The sequence below is a fragment of the Apium graveolens genome, chromosome 3, assembly GCF_009905375.1.
Source record: "Apium graveolens cultivar Ventura chromosome 3, ASM990537v1, whole genome shotgun sequence".
Taxonomy (NCBI): Eukaryota; Viridiplantae; Streptophyta; class Magnoliopsida; order Apiales; family Apiaceae; genus Apium; species Apium graveolens.
The window spans coordinates 281,781,224-281,796,972 of NC_133649.1; the positions used below are offsets into that span (position 1 = coordinate 281,781,224).

Here is a 15,749-nt window from a genome sequence, read left to right on the forward strand (position 1 = left end):
ACGTGCAGCTTCAATGAGAGTTCTATTCTTCCTTTCAACAACTCCATTTTGCTGTGGAGTTCCAGGAGCAGAAAATTCCTGCTTTATTCCATGGTTTTTGCAGAACTCTTCCATTATCAAATTCTTGAACTCAGTGCCATTATCACTCCTTAAAATTTTCACAGAATCTTTGACCATTTTATCCAAATGTTTGACATGATCAATCAAGATAGATGCAGTTTCACTTTTTGTGTGCAAGAAATACACCCATGTGTATCTGGTGAACTCATCCACTATTACCAACGCATACTTCTTCTTTGCAATAGACATGACATTTACTGGACCAAATAGATCAACATGTAGTAGATGATAAGGCTCAAGAATTGATGATTCAGTCTTGCTCTTGAATGAAGATTTTCTTTGTTTGGCCTTCTGACAGGAATCACAAAGGCCATCAGGAGCAAATACTGACTTTGGCAGTCCTCTCACAAGATTTTTCTTGACCAGTTCATTTATATTGTTGAAATTTAAATGAGAGAGTTTCTTATGCCAATTTCAGCTTTCTTCAATTGATGCTCTACTCATTAGACAGATTGCAGAACCATCAGTACTTGTTGATTTGGAAAACAAGGATTCTGTGGTTTGTATCTAACAGACTGACTCTTAACTCCTGATTTGGAAGGTAAGGAGTTAATATTTTTATTCTTCCTGCAAAAAGAAGCCAGATGGTTAGAACTTCCACAGTTATGACATGTTTTCCTAGGAGCATCAGGAACAGGTTTATAATCATTGCTTTTATTCACACCTTCCTTTCCATTCCTATTTTTCCTAGGTGATTTTACCTTGTTTGCATTCTTAACATCTTTCAGCTTATGCTTAAGCTACTTCTTTGTCATTAAGCCTATGTTCACTTCAGCTGTCTTTTCCTGTTTTAGTTTGTCAGAAGTTAATTCCTCTTTAACTTCTGATTTCTCATTTTCAGACTTTACAGTTACAAAATTAACAGGTTTTAACTTTGGCTTTTGCTTAACAACGGGCTTAATTTCTTCAGTTCCTTTATCATTCTTATCTTCTCCATAACCTAAGCAGCCCTCTTTCCAGTTTCCACTACTTAGCAAATTTTGAGTTGTTTTGCCAGAGTTAGTCCAAGTCCTGATAATTTCTCTTTCCTTTTCTAACTCAGTTTTTAGAGATTCATTTATTTTTAGCACTTCATCCCTAACATAAAAAGCATCATCTCTGTCCTTCTGAGTTTGATGGAACATGACTAACTCTTTATCTAAGAAATCATTTCTTTTCTTAAAAGCAAGATTTTCAGAAGTTAATCTTTCACATGTTAAAGTTTGATCTCTATAACTAACAAACATGGTTTTAAGATATCTTCTCAACTCATTAATATCATCAGTATGAAAAGCATAAGTAGTCTGAGGTACCTTTGTTTCAGCAACTTCAGAACTGCTCTCAGCACTTTCTTTATCAGCATTTGCCATCAATACATAGTTCTCCTCACTTTCAGAGTCTGAGGTGTCTGTCCAGCTTTTCTGCTTTGTGACAAGAGCCTTGCCTTTGTCACCCTTTGCCTTCTTGCAATCAGGAGATATGTGGCCTTTCTCACCACAGTTATAGCATTTAACATTGGTATAATCTCCTCTGTCAGACTTTCCTCATCTGCCTTCAGATCTTCTGAAATTCTTCTTATCAGAACTTATGCCTTTTCTGGAAAACTTCTTTCCCTTCCTGAACTTCCTGTATGCAATCTTTGTGATACCTTTCACCATAAGAGCACACAGCTTCATCATCTCCTCATCAGCATCAGTCTCAGGCAAGCTTTCAGAATCTGAGTCATCATTACTTTCAGAACTTGATGACTCAGTTTCAGACTTTATGAAAAGAGCTTTACCCTTGTATTTCCTTGAGGAAGCTGCTTTGGGGGATTCTTCTTCAGCCTTAAGAGCAACTGTCCTTGACTTTCCTCCTTTCCTCTTGCTTCTTTGTTCCATCTCAAGTTCATGAGTCTTGAGCATTCCATAGATTTCATCAAGAGTTGTTTCATCAAGATTGTAGTTGTCTCTTATTGTCGTTGCCTTCAAATCCCAGCATTCAGGAAGAGCTAACAAGAATTTAAGGTTTGAATCTTCAAGATCATACTCTTTATCAACCAATGATAAATCATTCAAAAGTTTGACAAATCTATCATATAAATCATTCAATGACTCATTATTCTTTGAGTCAAAATGTTCATACTCTTGAGTGAGTATTGTCTTCCTGTTCTTCTTAATTGTGTCCGTTCCCTGACACCTTATTTCCAGAGCATCCCATATCTCCTTAGCATTCTTGCAGTTGATTACCCTGTTTGACATTATATTATCAATGGCACTATGCAGTAAGTGTCGTACCTTAGCATCCTTAGCAATTGATGCTATATCTTCAGCAGTATAATCACTCTTCTCCTTTGGTACGGTCTTTGTTGCTTCACCTGCAACTGCAACATCGAGCTTGGTTGGTTTGTGAGGCCCTTCCTTGATTCTATCAAGGTATTCTGGATCTGTTGCTTCCAAGAACATGGTCATCCTTACCTTCCATATGGGATATTCAGATGGTCTCAGTATGGGAACTCTGATAGTCTCATACCGACTTTGAATTTGTGTCTTTGGAGGTTCTTCAGTTTTGGTAGGCTTAGTTGGAGTTTCTGTGTCAGACATGATTGTGTTTGGATCTTTAACTGTATGTGTCTTAACAGATTAGCTCTGATACCACTTGTTAGGTCACACACACTGTAGAGGGGGTGAATACAGTGTATAATACAATCAAATCGGACTTTAATATATTAAGTAACAGAAAATAAACTTTATTGAAATAATAAACTCTGTTACAGTATGGAACTGTTACCTCTCAGTGATGAACAAATATCACGAGAGCTGCTAGGGTTACAATAAATAATCTTCTCGAATATGATAACACTTATAGTGTAAACCCTATGTCTGTGTTTATATACTACACAGTTACAAGATAATCGCTAATTGATATGGAATATAATTCTGCTTCCTAAAATATATCAATCATATATCTTTTCTTCCAAGTATTCCATTCTTCACGGAACTCCTTCTTCATGCATATCTCTTCTTATGTTTATCTCGATCTTCTTTCCTTTAATCAGCTACTTTCCTTATCTGATCGTCCTTCAGCACTTAAGTTCTGATATCTAACTTCTGATGATTATCTCCTGATAATATAAGTACTGATATCCTTAAGTCCTGACTTCCAGTATAAGTACTGATCAACAGTTAAGTACTGATTTTTCCTGTTAAGTAAGATCTGAAATCTAAACATAAATTATATTAGCCATGACATTATCAAATATATCTAACACCAATTTTGTTGTCTTGTAAGGTCCATCACTGTTTACGTCGAGGTAGTCTGGATCTGTAGCTTCCAAGTGTATTAGCATCTTCACCTTCCATGTAGGATATTCATTCTTTTTCAGAATGGGGATTTTGATACTTTCATACTTGTTCAGATACATGTTTAGATCATTTCTGATAGTAAAGTATTAGTTAGCTCTGATACCAATTGTTGCCCAGTAATTATACAATTGTTTAAAGGGGGATTGGATACAATTCTATAAATGTTTTGAACAAGTATTAAAAATATAATAGTTCTTGTATAACCCGAGAGGCTTTAATGCCTCAGGCGCCCTCCGTAAGTGGAATAGGGGTCACGACCTGAGGGAATTAAAGCTTCAGGCGTGCCCCGCATGACGCGGAGGCCGCAACCTTTGAGTTCAACGCACTTCGGGCGTGCCTCATGAGGAGAAAAGGGGGTCGCGACCCGAGAGCCCCCATGATGTGCCTCGGGCGCCCCCATGTGTAAATTGGGTACAATTTTAAACTTTAAAATTTAAATTCAAGTTACTAACACAATTGGGAGGGAAATTGGTATATATACAAGAATAAAAAACTATACATATAACCTATACATACATATACTGATACATACAAAATATGGAAAAAATATGAAAGTTCAAGAAGCTCCAAATTCATACATCTAGAAATATACATGGAGAGAAGTGAAAGTAAAAGCATGGGAGAGTATCTTGGAAGATGGAGAATGAATAGGTTGAAGGTAAAGCAAAGATGGAGCCAAAAATAAGTTAGATCCAAGTTTCTTAAAATTTTTGGAGGAGATGGATTTATATTTTTTGAATTGGGTATTTTGGAAGATGGGAGATAAAAATAAAAATGAGGAAGAATGAAGGTTTAAAAAGAAGCAAAATTCAATTTTTTTCAAACTTGAACCCCCGGAATAATCTCCTGACGGGTAGGGCGCCCCGTGTTTCTTCGGAAGAGGGAAGGAAGAAAATTTTTACGGAAAATATTTGTGGAGGATATTTGCAAAAAATATTGGGGAGAGATTTTGCAGAATAAAAATTGAAGCACTTGTCATGGAAACTCGGAAGAAAATTTTATGATGAAGATTATCAACTAAAGCATTTTTCTACGTAAGAAAAAGTTACACATATGGAGAGAAGCTTATTAGCATAAGATGAAATGAAGACATTGCGAATGATAAATGTAGAATTATTCATGGAAGACCGAAGAAAGTAGAGAAGATTTTCCACTTTATTTTCAACAAACTAGAAAATCGGGGGTAGTTGTTATACCATAAAATTGTCATGGGTATTTTGTTAGATCTTTAAAGAAAGGGGTCGGATCAATATCAGGGAAGAAGACGGTCGAGCTCCGAAAAACGCATCTCCGGAGTTAGGGCGCGCCCTACAAGGCTCACCCTATATTGGAGTCACTTACGAAGAATATTGACGACGAAGAAGTATAACAACGACTGGTAAAGTTTTATATGAAGGCTTACGATGACCATCACAATGAGAGATCACAACAACCATAGTGATGGAAGTGCGCAACGGTCGATACGATGGCGATACCACGACGGTCGCTATAATAGAAGACGACGACGAAGAACAAGTATTGATAAGGAGTCTGTAAAGGATGACTTTAAGCCAAGGGAGAAAGAGTGAAAACATCAATAAACAAAGAATGATCCGGGCTCCGGGGAAATGCCCCCGGACTCCCCTAGGCCGCCCCCGTGCTATATGGTCGCACGGGGTGGCCGCTTCACAATGCAAGTGAAATGACTAGGAAGAATTGGAAAGGAGGTTGCTCCTACAACTAAAGTGGGTGCCATAGGCATAAGAGAGGCCTCTTGAGGACTCCAATCCTTCCCAAGGCGCGCCCGAAGAAGGAAAAGGGCCCTCCGGAAGCCCGTCATCCCAGAAAACATGTTGCAGGCGTTGTTTTGTAGTCTTGGGGTTATATCACACTTTGCACTTATACGTTTGGGATCACTTATTCTGGAGTCTTGTGGGTTATCCTCATCTGGGGGCAAGGATGCGGTTAAGCATTTGTGATAAGTTATGGTTATACATGCGATTATAATTGACGAAGATAGCGGTAGCGGATGGGATATCCACCGGTCGGGGAGTTTTCTTATTCGTGAAGTTCCGAAGTCATAACCGAGCCTTGGGCCTTTGTGACTAGGCCGCATTACTGGGCACTCCTAAAGCAAATCGATATTCGAGTTATAATGGAAAGTTGGTTCGACAACTCCTTTTTGACCGCGGAATGAGAAGCCAAGTCCATCTAGGTTTCCTGTTACCCAAGAACTACGTCCCATTTGATTCTCTATAAAAGGAAGTACGTAGGCACTTTGTTAGGGGACGTGTTTGAGAACTTCGAGAAGTCAAACATAAAGCTTAGCAATCGCAGCCGTTTCTTAACCACAAATCACCGCACTTTAGTGATATCTCTGATCACCGACCACCGCTGCAGATCTTGATTCCGACCGCGAACCTCAAATATTTGTTAACCAAATTCCCCCGTTAAAAAATTGGCGCTAGAATGAGTGGCTTGAATCAAATCGATTTTTAGGAGGAAAAAATGTCCAATAATAGTGGAAACTCAGGCAATAACGGCTACAACTCTGATGAAGATGGACGCTTCAAGAACTATGAAGATAGACGTTATGATCAAGATTAACATGAAGATGGAAGCTATAATCAAGATCAACATAAAGATGAATGTTACACGCAAGATCAACATGAAGATGGATGCTACCGACAACATGAATATGAAGATGAACGCTATGTCATGCATGAAACCCCGCTTGTTAGTGAAATGCCACAAGTACAAATTAGCAACACCAATATAATGGAACAACTCTATCGCATGTGCGATATGCTAAATTACTTTGGAGAAAAACTGAACTCTACGGAAAAAAGTGATAAGAAGAAAGATGAACACTATTCTCACAAGCATCGCTCTAAGAGATCTTCTATCATGGAAAATCTAAGAAAAAATATGAAGAGCAAAATAAGGTCATGTATCCTATGACAAAAGCTTTCAGGGGATAACACCTTGTCGCTTGCAATATACCGAGGATGTTCCGATTGTGAAAATCATATATGATTAAAAACGGATTCAACCAGAGCCAAGTCAAGAACGGAGGATAATTCCACATGCACATCGCTTAGGACGTACTCATAGCGAGATCCGTTGCGATGTTTGGAGATTGAAAAATAATGAAGGAGACTATCTCGTTTGAAGAAGAGTTTCAGCATCTAATTAAGTGATGAAGATCTAAAGAAGTTGATTGCGGAAACACAAAAAAATGATCAGCATGAGATAAGGACTCATGGACGAACCAATACATCCCTTACAAGGGAAGAAAAGCCTCGCGAGAACAGATACCCTTCCCCGGTAAAAATAAAAAAAAACTTTGAATATAGAAGGATGGAAAAAGAACATGAATATGATGATCGCATATGCAACTGGGGAAGTAGAAGCGAACGACAATGGGTCGTGTACGTGTACAGTACTATCCGTATAATTTTGTTTTTTAGTATATATAAGATATGTAAATTATATTATTAATATAATATATTTTTAAAAATTATTATTTATTCACTGTAATTTTGTTCTTTGTTATATACCTACATCAGAATTCAAACACGAAATTAAAGATATTCGTATTTTTTCATGTTCATGTACTAAATTTTCGCATCCAAATATAGATTATTTGTATTGTTTTGTAATGTGTTCATGTGTTGTGAACCAAAAATTGACAGCTCTATATATAATATATCACATTAAAATTAGATAAATTTGATCCATGAACGGTGATAAACAAAATATTATTTTTTCCGTTTCAAAATAAATGTCATACTAATTATTAAGGTACAGATAATAGAGGTCGAGGGAGTATTTACTATTCGGATTTTCTGTGTACTAAAAGGTACACAATAAGAAGTTTTGTGTCATATTTTGATTGGTATTTCAATTATATATATTGAGGACCCCTTCATTAGCACGAATTGCACCGCCAGTACAAATACTCTAAATTCATAAAAATTACCTTATCTAACTCATTCATTTTTATACACTTTATTTTATTGGATGTCTCATTCATTTCTATATGTTTCAAAACTTACATAATATGATAAAGTTTTATAATATAAAAAGTAACTGCACCCCATTTATAATCACTATTTCTACCACTGCATCCATTTTATATATTTAAATATTAATCGATCACACTACTTTACTTACTTTTTCTATTTTTTCTAATAAAATTATACTTTTTCTTAATTTTCATGTCCAAAATTAGACGTATACAATTCAACAGGACACAAAGAACAGTTATTTATACGTCTAATTTTGGTGCATTTTGATTGATTCTCTAATCATAAATATTGCATTTACAACAACTCCACCAATTAAAATGCACCAAACTCGTAAAATTTATTATTTATTATGTGTTATTGGACACACATTAGAAAGACCGATCAATGTTTGCCATGGACACTAAGACAAACCCTTGATTATTAACGATGGATCATCATTTACCCGCCAAAATTGGATACTAAAGTAGCAAGGCAGGTCAAGTCGTATGAATGATGGCATTTGCAGCAGTGATGCCTCATGTCTATGATATCCCTCCTTTTCCAAGAAAAATAAATCCAACCCCCACCAACCCCTAGATTTACGAAAAATACAACAAAGATATGAGGCCCTGGCCTTGACCGAGGTGAGATCGCCAATTAATACATGCACATTGGAGTGATATTTAATACTTGAATCTGAATATATAGCAGAAGAAGCAGTAGCAGCAACAATAAATAAGTTGCTTGTATTCCATAATCTTTTTTGTCGTCTGAAACGTCGCATTCATCACGCCCCCAATCCTCCCGTATTCCTCACTAGCCCCCTTCCCTAGGTCACTGTTGTGTTGGTATAAGCATATGCATGCCTGTGCCCTGTAATTAATATTGTTGTGCTGCAATGTAAATGCAACTAACCAGGCTGGCGATTCCTAGTAACCCTAGCTATATTTCTCCAAATCTACCATGCCTCCATTTGTATTCATGCTGCTTGCTTTGCCTAGTAAACAAGTTGTAATATCTGTCCGAACTCGACTCATTTAACTAAAGGATTAAATATCAAAGTGGTCATTCAACTGAACGTCATATATCGGTTTAATCATTAAAGTTAACGGGGTATCATTTGAATTACTAAAGTCATAATAAATATCATAAAGATAATTCAAAATATGTGTTCGAGAATTAAAATTTATGTTATAGAGTTCTATATATTTTTCTTCAATCCTATTACAACCAAATGAAAATGTATGAATTTTAGTATTTTCTATAATATAATAATTTTTTTTAAAATTTATCTACTATTTATTTTTAATTTTGTAGTCACTTTCTTTATTTAAATAAAAATAATTAGTAGATAAATTTTTAAAAATCTCAAAAAATCATCTAAAATACTATGAATTCATAACTTTTCATTTGGTTCTAATAAGATTTAAAAGAAATGTTTAGAACTCCATAAAATAAATTTTAATTCTCGAGCACATATTTTGAGGTATCTGTTTGATATATATTATTACTTTAGTGATCCAAATGATACCCGTTAAATTTAATGATTAAATTGATATATGACCTTTAGTTGATTGAACACTTTAATATTTAACCCTTTAACTAAACGGTCACATAATCGGCCGTTATTAATACCATTTCAATCGGAAAACATCCTTATTATACTGATTGAAGTTAAAACATCCTTATTATACTGATTGAAGTTTTTTTCATCCTTGTTTCGGAACAGTTGATATTAGGTCGGTCGGAAAACATCACATTTTTTTGTAGTGATATGTGTTTATATATACATTTAACGGAAAAAAAGAGTAATTAATCCAAACACTGTCAAACTCGAGTTCTTATGAGACTGAGCGCGTAAGAAATAGATGTTTAATAGCTGGTCAATATATAATCCAGGAAGCTGAGACTGAAATGGAGTGGCATTGCATCGAATTGATTTCTTACAACATGAGTGAAAGTGGTTTCATTATAATGTTGCACACTTGGACCCAAGGGACTCGGAACTGCTATGGTATTAATGATACATGTAATGAATGTGTCTTGCTCTCTTGTTCTAAAGGTTTTCGTAAAGAACCGAATATTTAAAAGACACCTGAAGAAATTATTGATAAGTTGCATGAGAGGAACATGGACAAGATACAGAAACTAAAGATCACCCAAAAGTTTAGGACATGAAAGGCAATTATGTGTTTGTGAATGATGGATGATACATGGAACACTACTGTTTCTCACGTGAGAGAGAGAGAGAGAGAGAGAATCATATATATATATATAGAGAGAGAGAGATGAATCATTTAGTGATGCGTTGAGTTTCAAGACATGAATCATTAAGCCGAGGACGACGCCGACGCCGCTTATCATTATTGTCATTGCAACTGTATGGAATGGAACCCATAGAAATACATGCTCCCTCCGTTCCCTTCTTTATATCGGGTTAAGGTATCGACAAGTGTTTTAAATAATTATGTTTCTCTAAATAATTTTAAATATTTTTATTTTGAAAAATATAATATTTAAATTTTTATATGAAAAAATATAATATAAAAAATAAAATTTTAAAAATAAATTACAAAACCATAATTTATATTAGCAAACACGAGAAAAAAAAATATAAGAAAATGAGTGGCACAGATGAAGTATTTAATTACGTACCAACATACATGTGTCTAAACTAACATTCCTGGCTAAAATATTTACTCCCCTCTTGTTTTTGTGTTTTATACAAATATTTGACTTTTGCAAATATTTTAATATAATTTGACCGGGATATTAAAAATATAAATTTTAAATTTTTGTTTGTAAATAAAAATATTTATCGTCTATTTATATTAAAAAATTATAAATAATATTCCTAATTACTCGATAAAAGTACATCGAAATATGTATAAAAGTCGTAATATTAAAAATACTTAGGGAGTAATTTTTAAACAGTTTCATGGACACATATTAATAACTTATTATGTGACATACATTGGATTTTGTCCCATTAAATTATATTGCATCCGGCACAGTAAATTTTATTAATTAAAATGAGTCAATTCATCAATTGAGTAAAAATTTGATTAGAGTGTTCTTGTGGGCACACGTCAAAAGACCTATTTTTAAATTAAATTCCTAATGATCTAATCTTACTCGACCACATTGCTGAGTAGTTTTTATTTTTAAATTTCGAATGATTTATCTCTTAGCAGTTTCTATTTCTAAATTCCGAATCATCGATCTTATCCGACCCAGTTTTAAGTGGTTTTTCTTTATAGAAAAAAACATTAAAAAAACACAATTATTTCTACAAGGATTAGATTCCACAATTTTGGGCACGACACTAAAGTTTAATATTTGTGTTTACCCTTTCAAGTACACTACACGAAAATACAACACGAAAGTACACAACCAAAAATTAGTGTCAGTTTTGTGTTTTCTCTTTGAGCACAGGACACGACACGAAATATACGACATAAATTAATATTATATTTAAATATTAATATTTATAATGATTATATGTATATTTTAATAGATATATGTATATTTATTTTTTAAAAAATACTTAAATTTATAATATGTATATAAATGTGATCTGAATATTTACTTTTAATATATTTCATAAAAAAATTACCAAAAAATCTTATATTTTTATTAATTTATTTATTTATTTTAATTAATATTAATATTCAATTTTACACGAAAAACACGAGACGAAATGAAAGTACACGAACACAAAAGTACATGAATCTTAAACATGTCGGTTTTATGTTTGACCTCAAGTACACAAAACACGAAAATACACAACATAAAAATATACGACACAAACAAATTGGTTGGTCTAATAAGGACCGATTTATGTTAAATTATAACATAGATGCAAATTTAAAATGTTAAATGAATACGCAATTAAAAATTAATTTCGTCAAATAAATAAGTTTCCTTTTCTTGTCAGGAATAACTAATTTTTATAGTTCCAGATTAATAAGTATAATGTATATTTTATAAATTAATAAATAAATAAATTTTGATCCCAAATATATTTTGTCGAAGTATAACTGTGTATAGAACTAGCAGGCTGTAGAAATGTAGAAATGTAAAGCAATCAGCCAAAGTGGCCACTCACACTCACACACACACACAAACATTTTGGCCCGGCCACTTCTTTTGCATGATTCAAATTTCTGAACGAAAATGATAATACAAGTAGCAAGCTCTCAAAAGAATCATCTCAGACTCAGTGACGGACCCGTCTAGCAGGCCACGCCACAACTTTAGAACATTTGGGCTACATATATATGACTTAGCAAAGAACCTTACAACTTCTGGGCTGTTTCCGTAAGAAACAATATAATGGATTCATTGGCTCAACCAAAAACTATATGCAACTTCTCAAAATATTCGTGGAGTACAATTGAACTGCACTTATTCATGTAATCTTACAAAAGTATCTTTAGAAGTATAAAAAGTAAATCAAGACTCCAAATACAGATTTATACACAATCAAGGTCCACAACAGCCATCAAGGTCCACAACAGCCTTGAGGACCTTTACCTGATGGTATGTAACATTGAGTTTACAAAGTCGAAGCTGGACGATTGAGATCCACAACACCAGACAGGACTGTCTTATTTCGTTCTTTCACCTTCACTTGATACATAACACTACAGATTCAAATTATTTATAAGCCCTCAAATAAAGCCTAGATATAAATCAGAACATTTGTTTTAACAATTAACATGATTCAATACCTCAATCCTTCAAGCCACATTTCTGTTATTAGTGTTTCTCCAGGGTATACATGCAGAAGTAATCGACCTGATATGCTTTTGACGATGTCCGGATCTCCTCCGCATATACATCTAATGATAGCTCTGACCGCAAAACCAAGAGTGCACAGTCCATGCAGTATAGGTCGAGAAAATCTTGAAAAAATAAAAAGTTGTAACAAAGTTAGGGGGGGGAGCAACAAAGTGTGCAAAGAACAAAACCAATCCATAAGGATGAGTATCTTGAATCTGAAAGATTTCTGGAGTTGCTGCCCAACAAGAGATGTGTAAACTCAAAATATAGAACTTGTGAGCTATAAACAAAGAATACACATCTAGGACTGGAAAAACAATTTGTAATCAGGAAGGGAAAAAAAATTCCAACAGGGTAATGTACTGACCCAGCCACTCCTGCAAATGTTGGATCAGAATGCAAAGGGTTATAGTCACCAGAGAGCCTGTAGATCAACGCCTTCACAACAACAGAACAAGAACTCATCATTGGTAAAAAAAAAATCAGAAAGCAAAAACGTTTATGTTTAGCTGTAAAAATCAAGCATGTGTATTCTTTGCGGAGATGGGTATTATATCCTTCGTTGCTAATATTCCCTCTTCTTAAAGAAGTGTGTCTCAACTTTGTGTACCTTTAAACAATTCTTGAGAGCCTTATTCTGTTAGGTAAGCCTGATATGACAAATGTTGCCCTCTGCTACTGCTACTAAAGGAAAAAAGTGAAGCAGTGTGATACCACTTGTTTTCAAAAATATCTTTATGAGGTTGATTCTAGTCTATCACTCTTCCTCACTGATCACTGAGATACCCAAGCTCAATGTGACCAAACCATCACACCCTGCTCAATATTCACACCAATCAGTATTCAGTGCTACCTCTATTTCTCTAAGAATGTCCTCATCTCATGTTATTTACTTCATTATTTGGCCACACCATATCACCAAGCTACACACGCTAGGGGCATGATTGCCTCATCAGGCAGGAAAAACAAGATGTAAATTGAAGAAAGTACAAGAGATGATTTAAAACAAAAATTATGAACTGTCCATGTTTTACTCTAATCTAATGATGACACTCAGTAAAAGTCACTGAAAAGAAATTCTTTCTCGCTTTGTTCCTCTTCTTTCATAATGTTTCTCAAATTAAAGTGTATCACCTGTGTCCTAAAAATTAAAATACAGGGAGTTGCTACATAAGACAAATTTACTGATAGGTTATCACAAAAACTGTACAGTGATCCTAATATTTGTAGCATGAAATATGAAGCAAGTCAAACAACAGTCAGCATTTCTGCTTAGCAAAAAAAACAGTCAGCATTTCTTGTCAAATTCATCTAATTGTAACAATCTCAGTAGTGTTAAACATGGTAGGTTTAAAATCAGGATAAACCCGTAGATACAGAGATATGAAACATTCCAGAACTAGCGAAGAGGCAACGGATGTAAAAATATGTGACATACCTGGGACGGCTGTGTACATTCCTCATAAACTGCAAATGGCTGACTTTTAGGATGTTTAAAAGCTACGTTCCGATTTGCTTGATAGTTAGTGTAAGAATATGGGTGAGGTGATTTTGAGAAGCCACCTGCACCCCGTAAATATAGAGTCAACCTGCATAAAAACGATATTTGGTAATTAAAGTGCATTTAAGTCATCTATACTTCAGTCATTTGCTTAGAAACTTGCCGATTCATGCAGATCGGTTCATCAGACGACTCCCCATAACTTAGAACTTCAAGTTCCAATATGGCAGCTTTACCTATAAAATCAAAAGACATGCCATTATAACAAAGGCGAGTTAATTTACTGGCGACACCAATCAGGTAACATGTATATTTAGGGGAATGAAAACTTAATAAAATGATTGTGCGTGTAGGTAATAATAATATCACAACCACTATCACCGCAACAAAGTAATTACAAAATACGTAGACTCTAAACTTTCAAAAAATAACATTTAATTGTAATTTACAGTGCTATATATATCAGATCATTCACAAACCTTTATCATGCAATCCCACAACACTTGTTTTATTCCGTATCTGCATCAACAATAAATTTCGAAACTTGTAATAACAGAAGTTTGAATTCAGGATAGTTAAGCAGATTCTTATTTAATTTTTTTATATTTGCACGAGCACACACACATACGCGCACCACTATACACGAAAATCTCTCCAGCAGAGTATTACTAATATCCATATAGAAGAAATTATAAGTTCAAATTGGCACTCTAAAATAACAAAGAAATTGTACATATCAATGAAATTCACAAATTGTTAGTTATAAAGAACTTGAGGTTAAGAACCTTACACTACCATGAGTAGGCAACGGCCTGTAAATTTCTATAAACTGTTGTCCATGCAATAACAGGCGCGGATCAAATCTAGCAAAAAACCGACCTGCTCAGTCAGGCAAAATTACAGCAAAGATAAGACTGAATTAAAAAAAAAAGGTATACTCACGACATTCCAGGTATTTCAGAAATATTTATTGATCCAAGTGAGTATATAGCAGCAAACGTTGGTAAGACCTACAACGAGGAAGTCGATACAAAATACATAAAACTCGAAAAGTTTAATAATATCTATACATAGACTGCTCCAACGTAATCTGCTTATAATTCCAATTACTCGACAAACTTATAGTACCTTAATGAATTTCTGGCCATTTTCGTGGTAAACGTATTTGAGCTCTTTGTCATCTAAAGCATTAGTACCACAAGCTCCAATACCGAGAGCATACAAAGTAACATCTCTAATCAAAGAAATAATTCTAATTAAACAACATCTAATGCTTAATTACGACAATAATTCATTTAGATATAAAAAAAAGGGATTTACCTCTCATCATAAGTGAATAATCTCTGTAATTGATCACAAACAAATCAAGAATTATATCGAATTGTAAGTGTTTAATTTAACAAATAAACACACAAATAGTTAAATATATATAAAGGAAAGAAGATGAACCTGTGGAGAGATGTGGTTAACAACGAGCTCAGGATTGATGAGAGAAGTGTTGTTCTCCATTAGAGAGGACCTAAGAGTAGCTCAAAATGTTTGTAAATTTGAACAAGAAAATAAATAAATAATAAGGATTATTATATATTGTTGTAGAATGTAGAAGTAGGAGGGCTGCTATGAATAGAAGAGAAGTGAGATAATTGTTATCCAAGCGTGAATGATTTTGTATTATTGGGGGGTGTTGATGTTAGAGAGTGACCCGCCTCATCCTCATTTCATTTGATATTTGGCAGTCATGCTGGGGCGTCTCTATTTTACATCACCGGCGTTGGGAATCCGAAAAAGAGTTAATTTCACTTTACGTCTTTGGATAATTTAATTTTATACATTATACATTCCATTCAGTTTATATGAACTTATTATTATTATGATGATCGTTATAAACTTTGTTATAAATTTTTGTTATAAACCTTAACCGTAATAGAAGATGCAGAGAAAGTTGTGTTTCATTTTATTAGTTAAATGAGCTATTTATAGTAGTTGGTTTACAAGACTTACTAAGTAAGCTATTCAAATCTTCTTCATTAA

At 34.2% G+C, this 15,749-nt stretch overlaps 1 protein-coding gene across 1 annotated transcript; it reads right to left on the bottom strand.

The window, feature by feature from the left end:
- Positions 1-11,781: 11,781 nt before the first annotated feature.
- Positions 11,782-15,429, bottom strand: LOC141713471 (enoyl-CoA hydratase 2, peroxisomal-like). The gene is made up of 11 exons (XM_074516905.1): positions 15,168-15,429; positions 15,039-15,061; positions 14,847-14,952; positions 14,661-14,728; positions 14,509-14,581; positions 14,198-14,237; positions 13,882-13,954; positions 13,656-13,806; positions 12,585-12,655; positions 12,166-12,339; positions 11,782-12,078 (listed from the first exon to the last, which is right to left on the bottom strand). The coding sequence occupies exons 1-11, from the start codon at positions 15,225-15,227 to the stop codon at positions 11,991-11,993; spliced, it is 927 nt and encodes a 308-aa protein (XP_074373006.1). The 5' UTR covers positions 15,228-15,429; the 3' UTR covers positions 11,782-11,990.
- Positions 15,430-15,749: the final 320 nt, after the last annotated feature.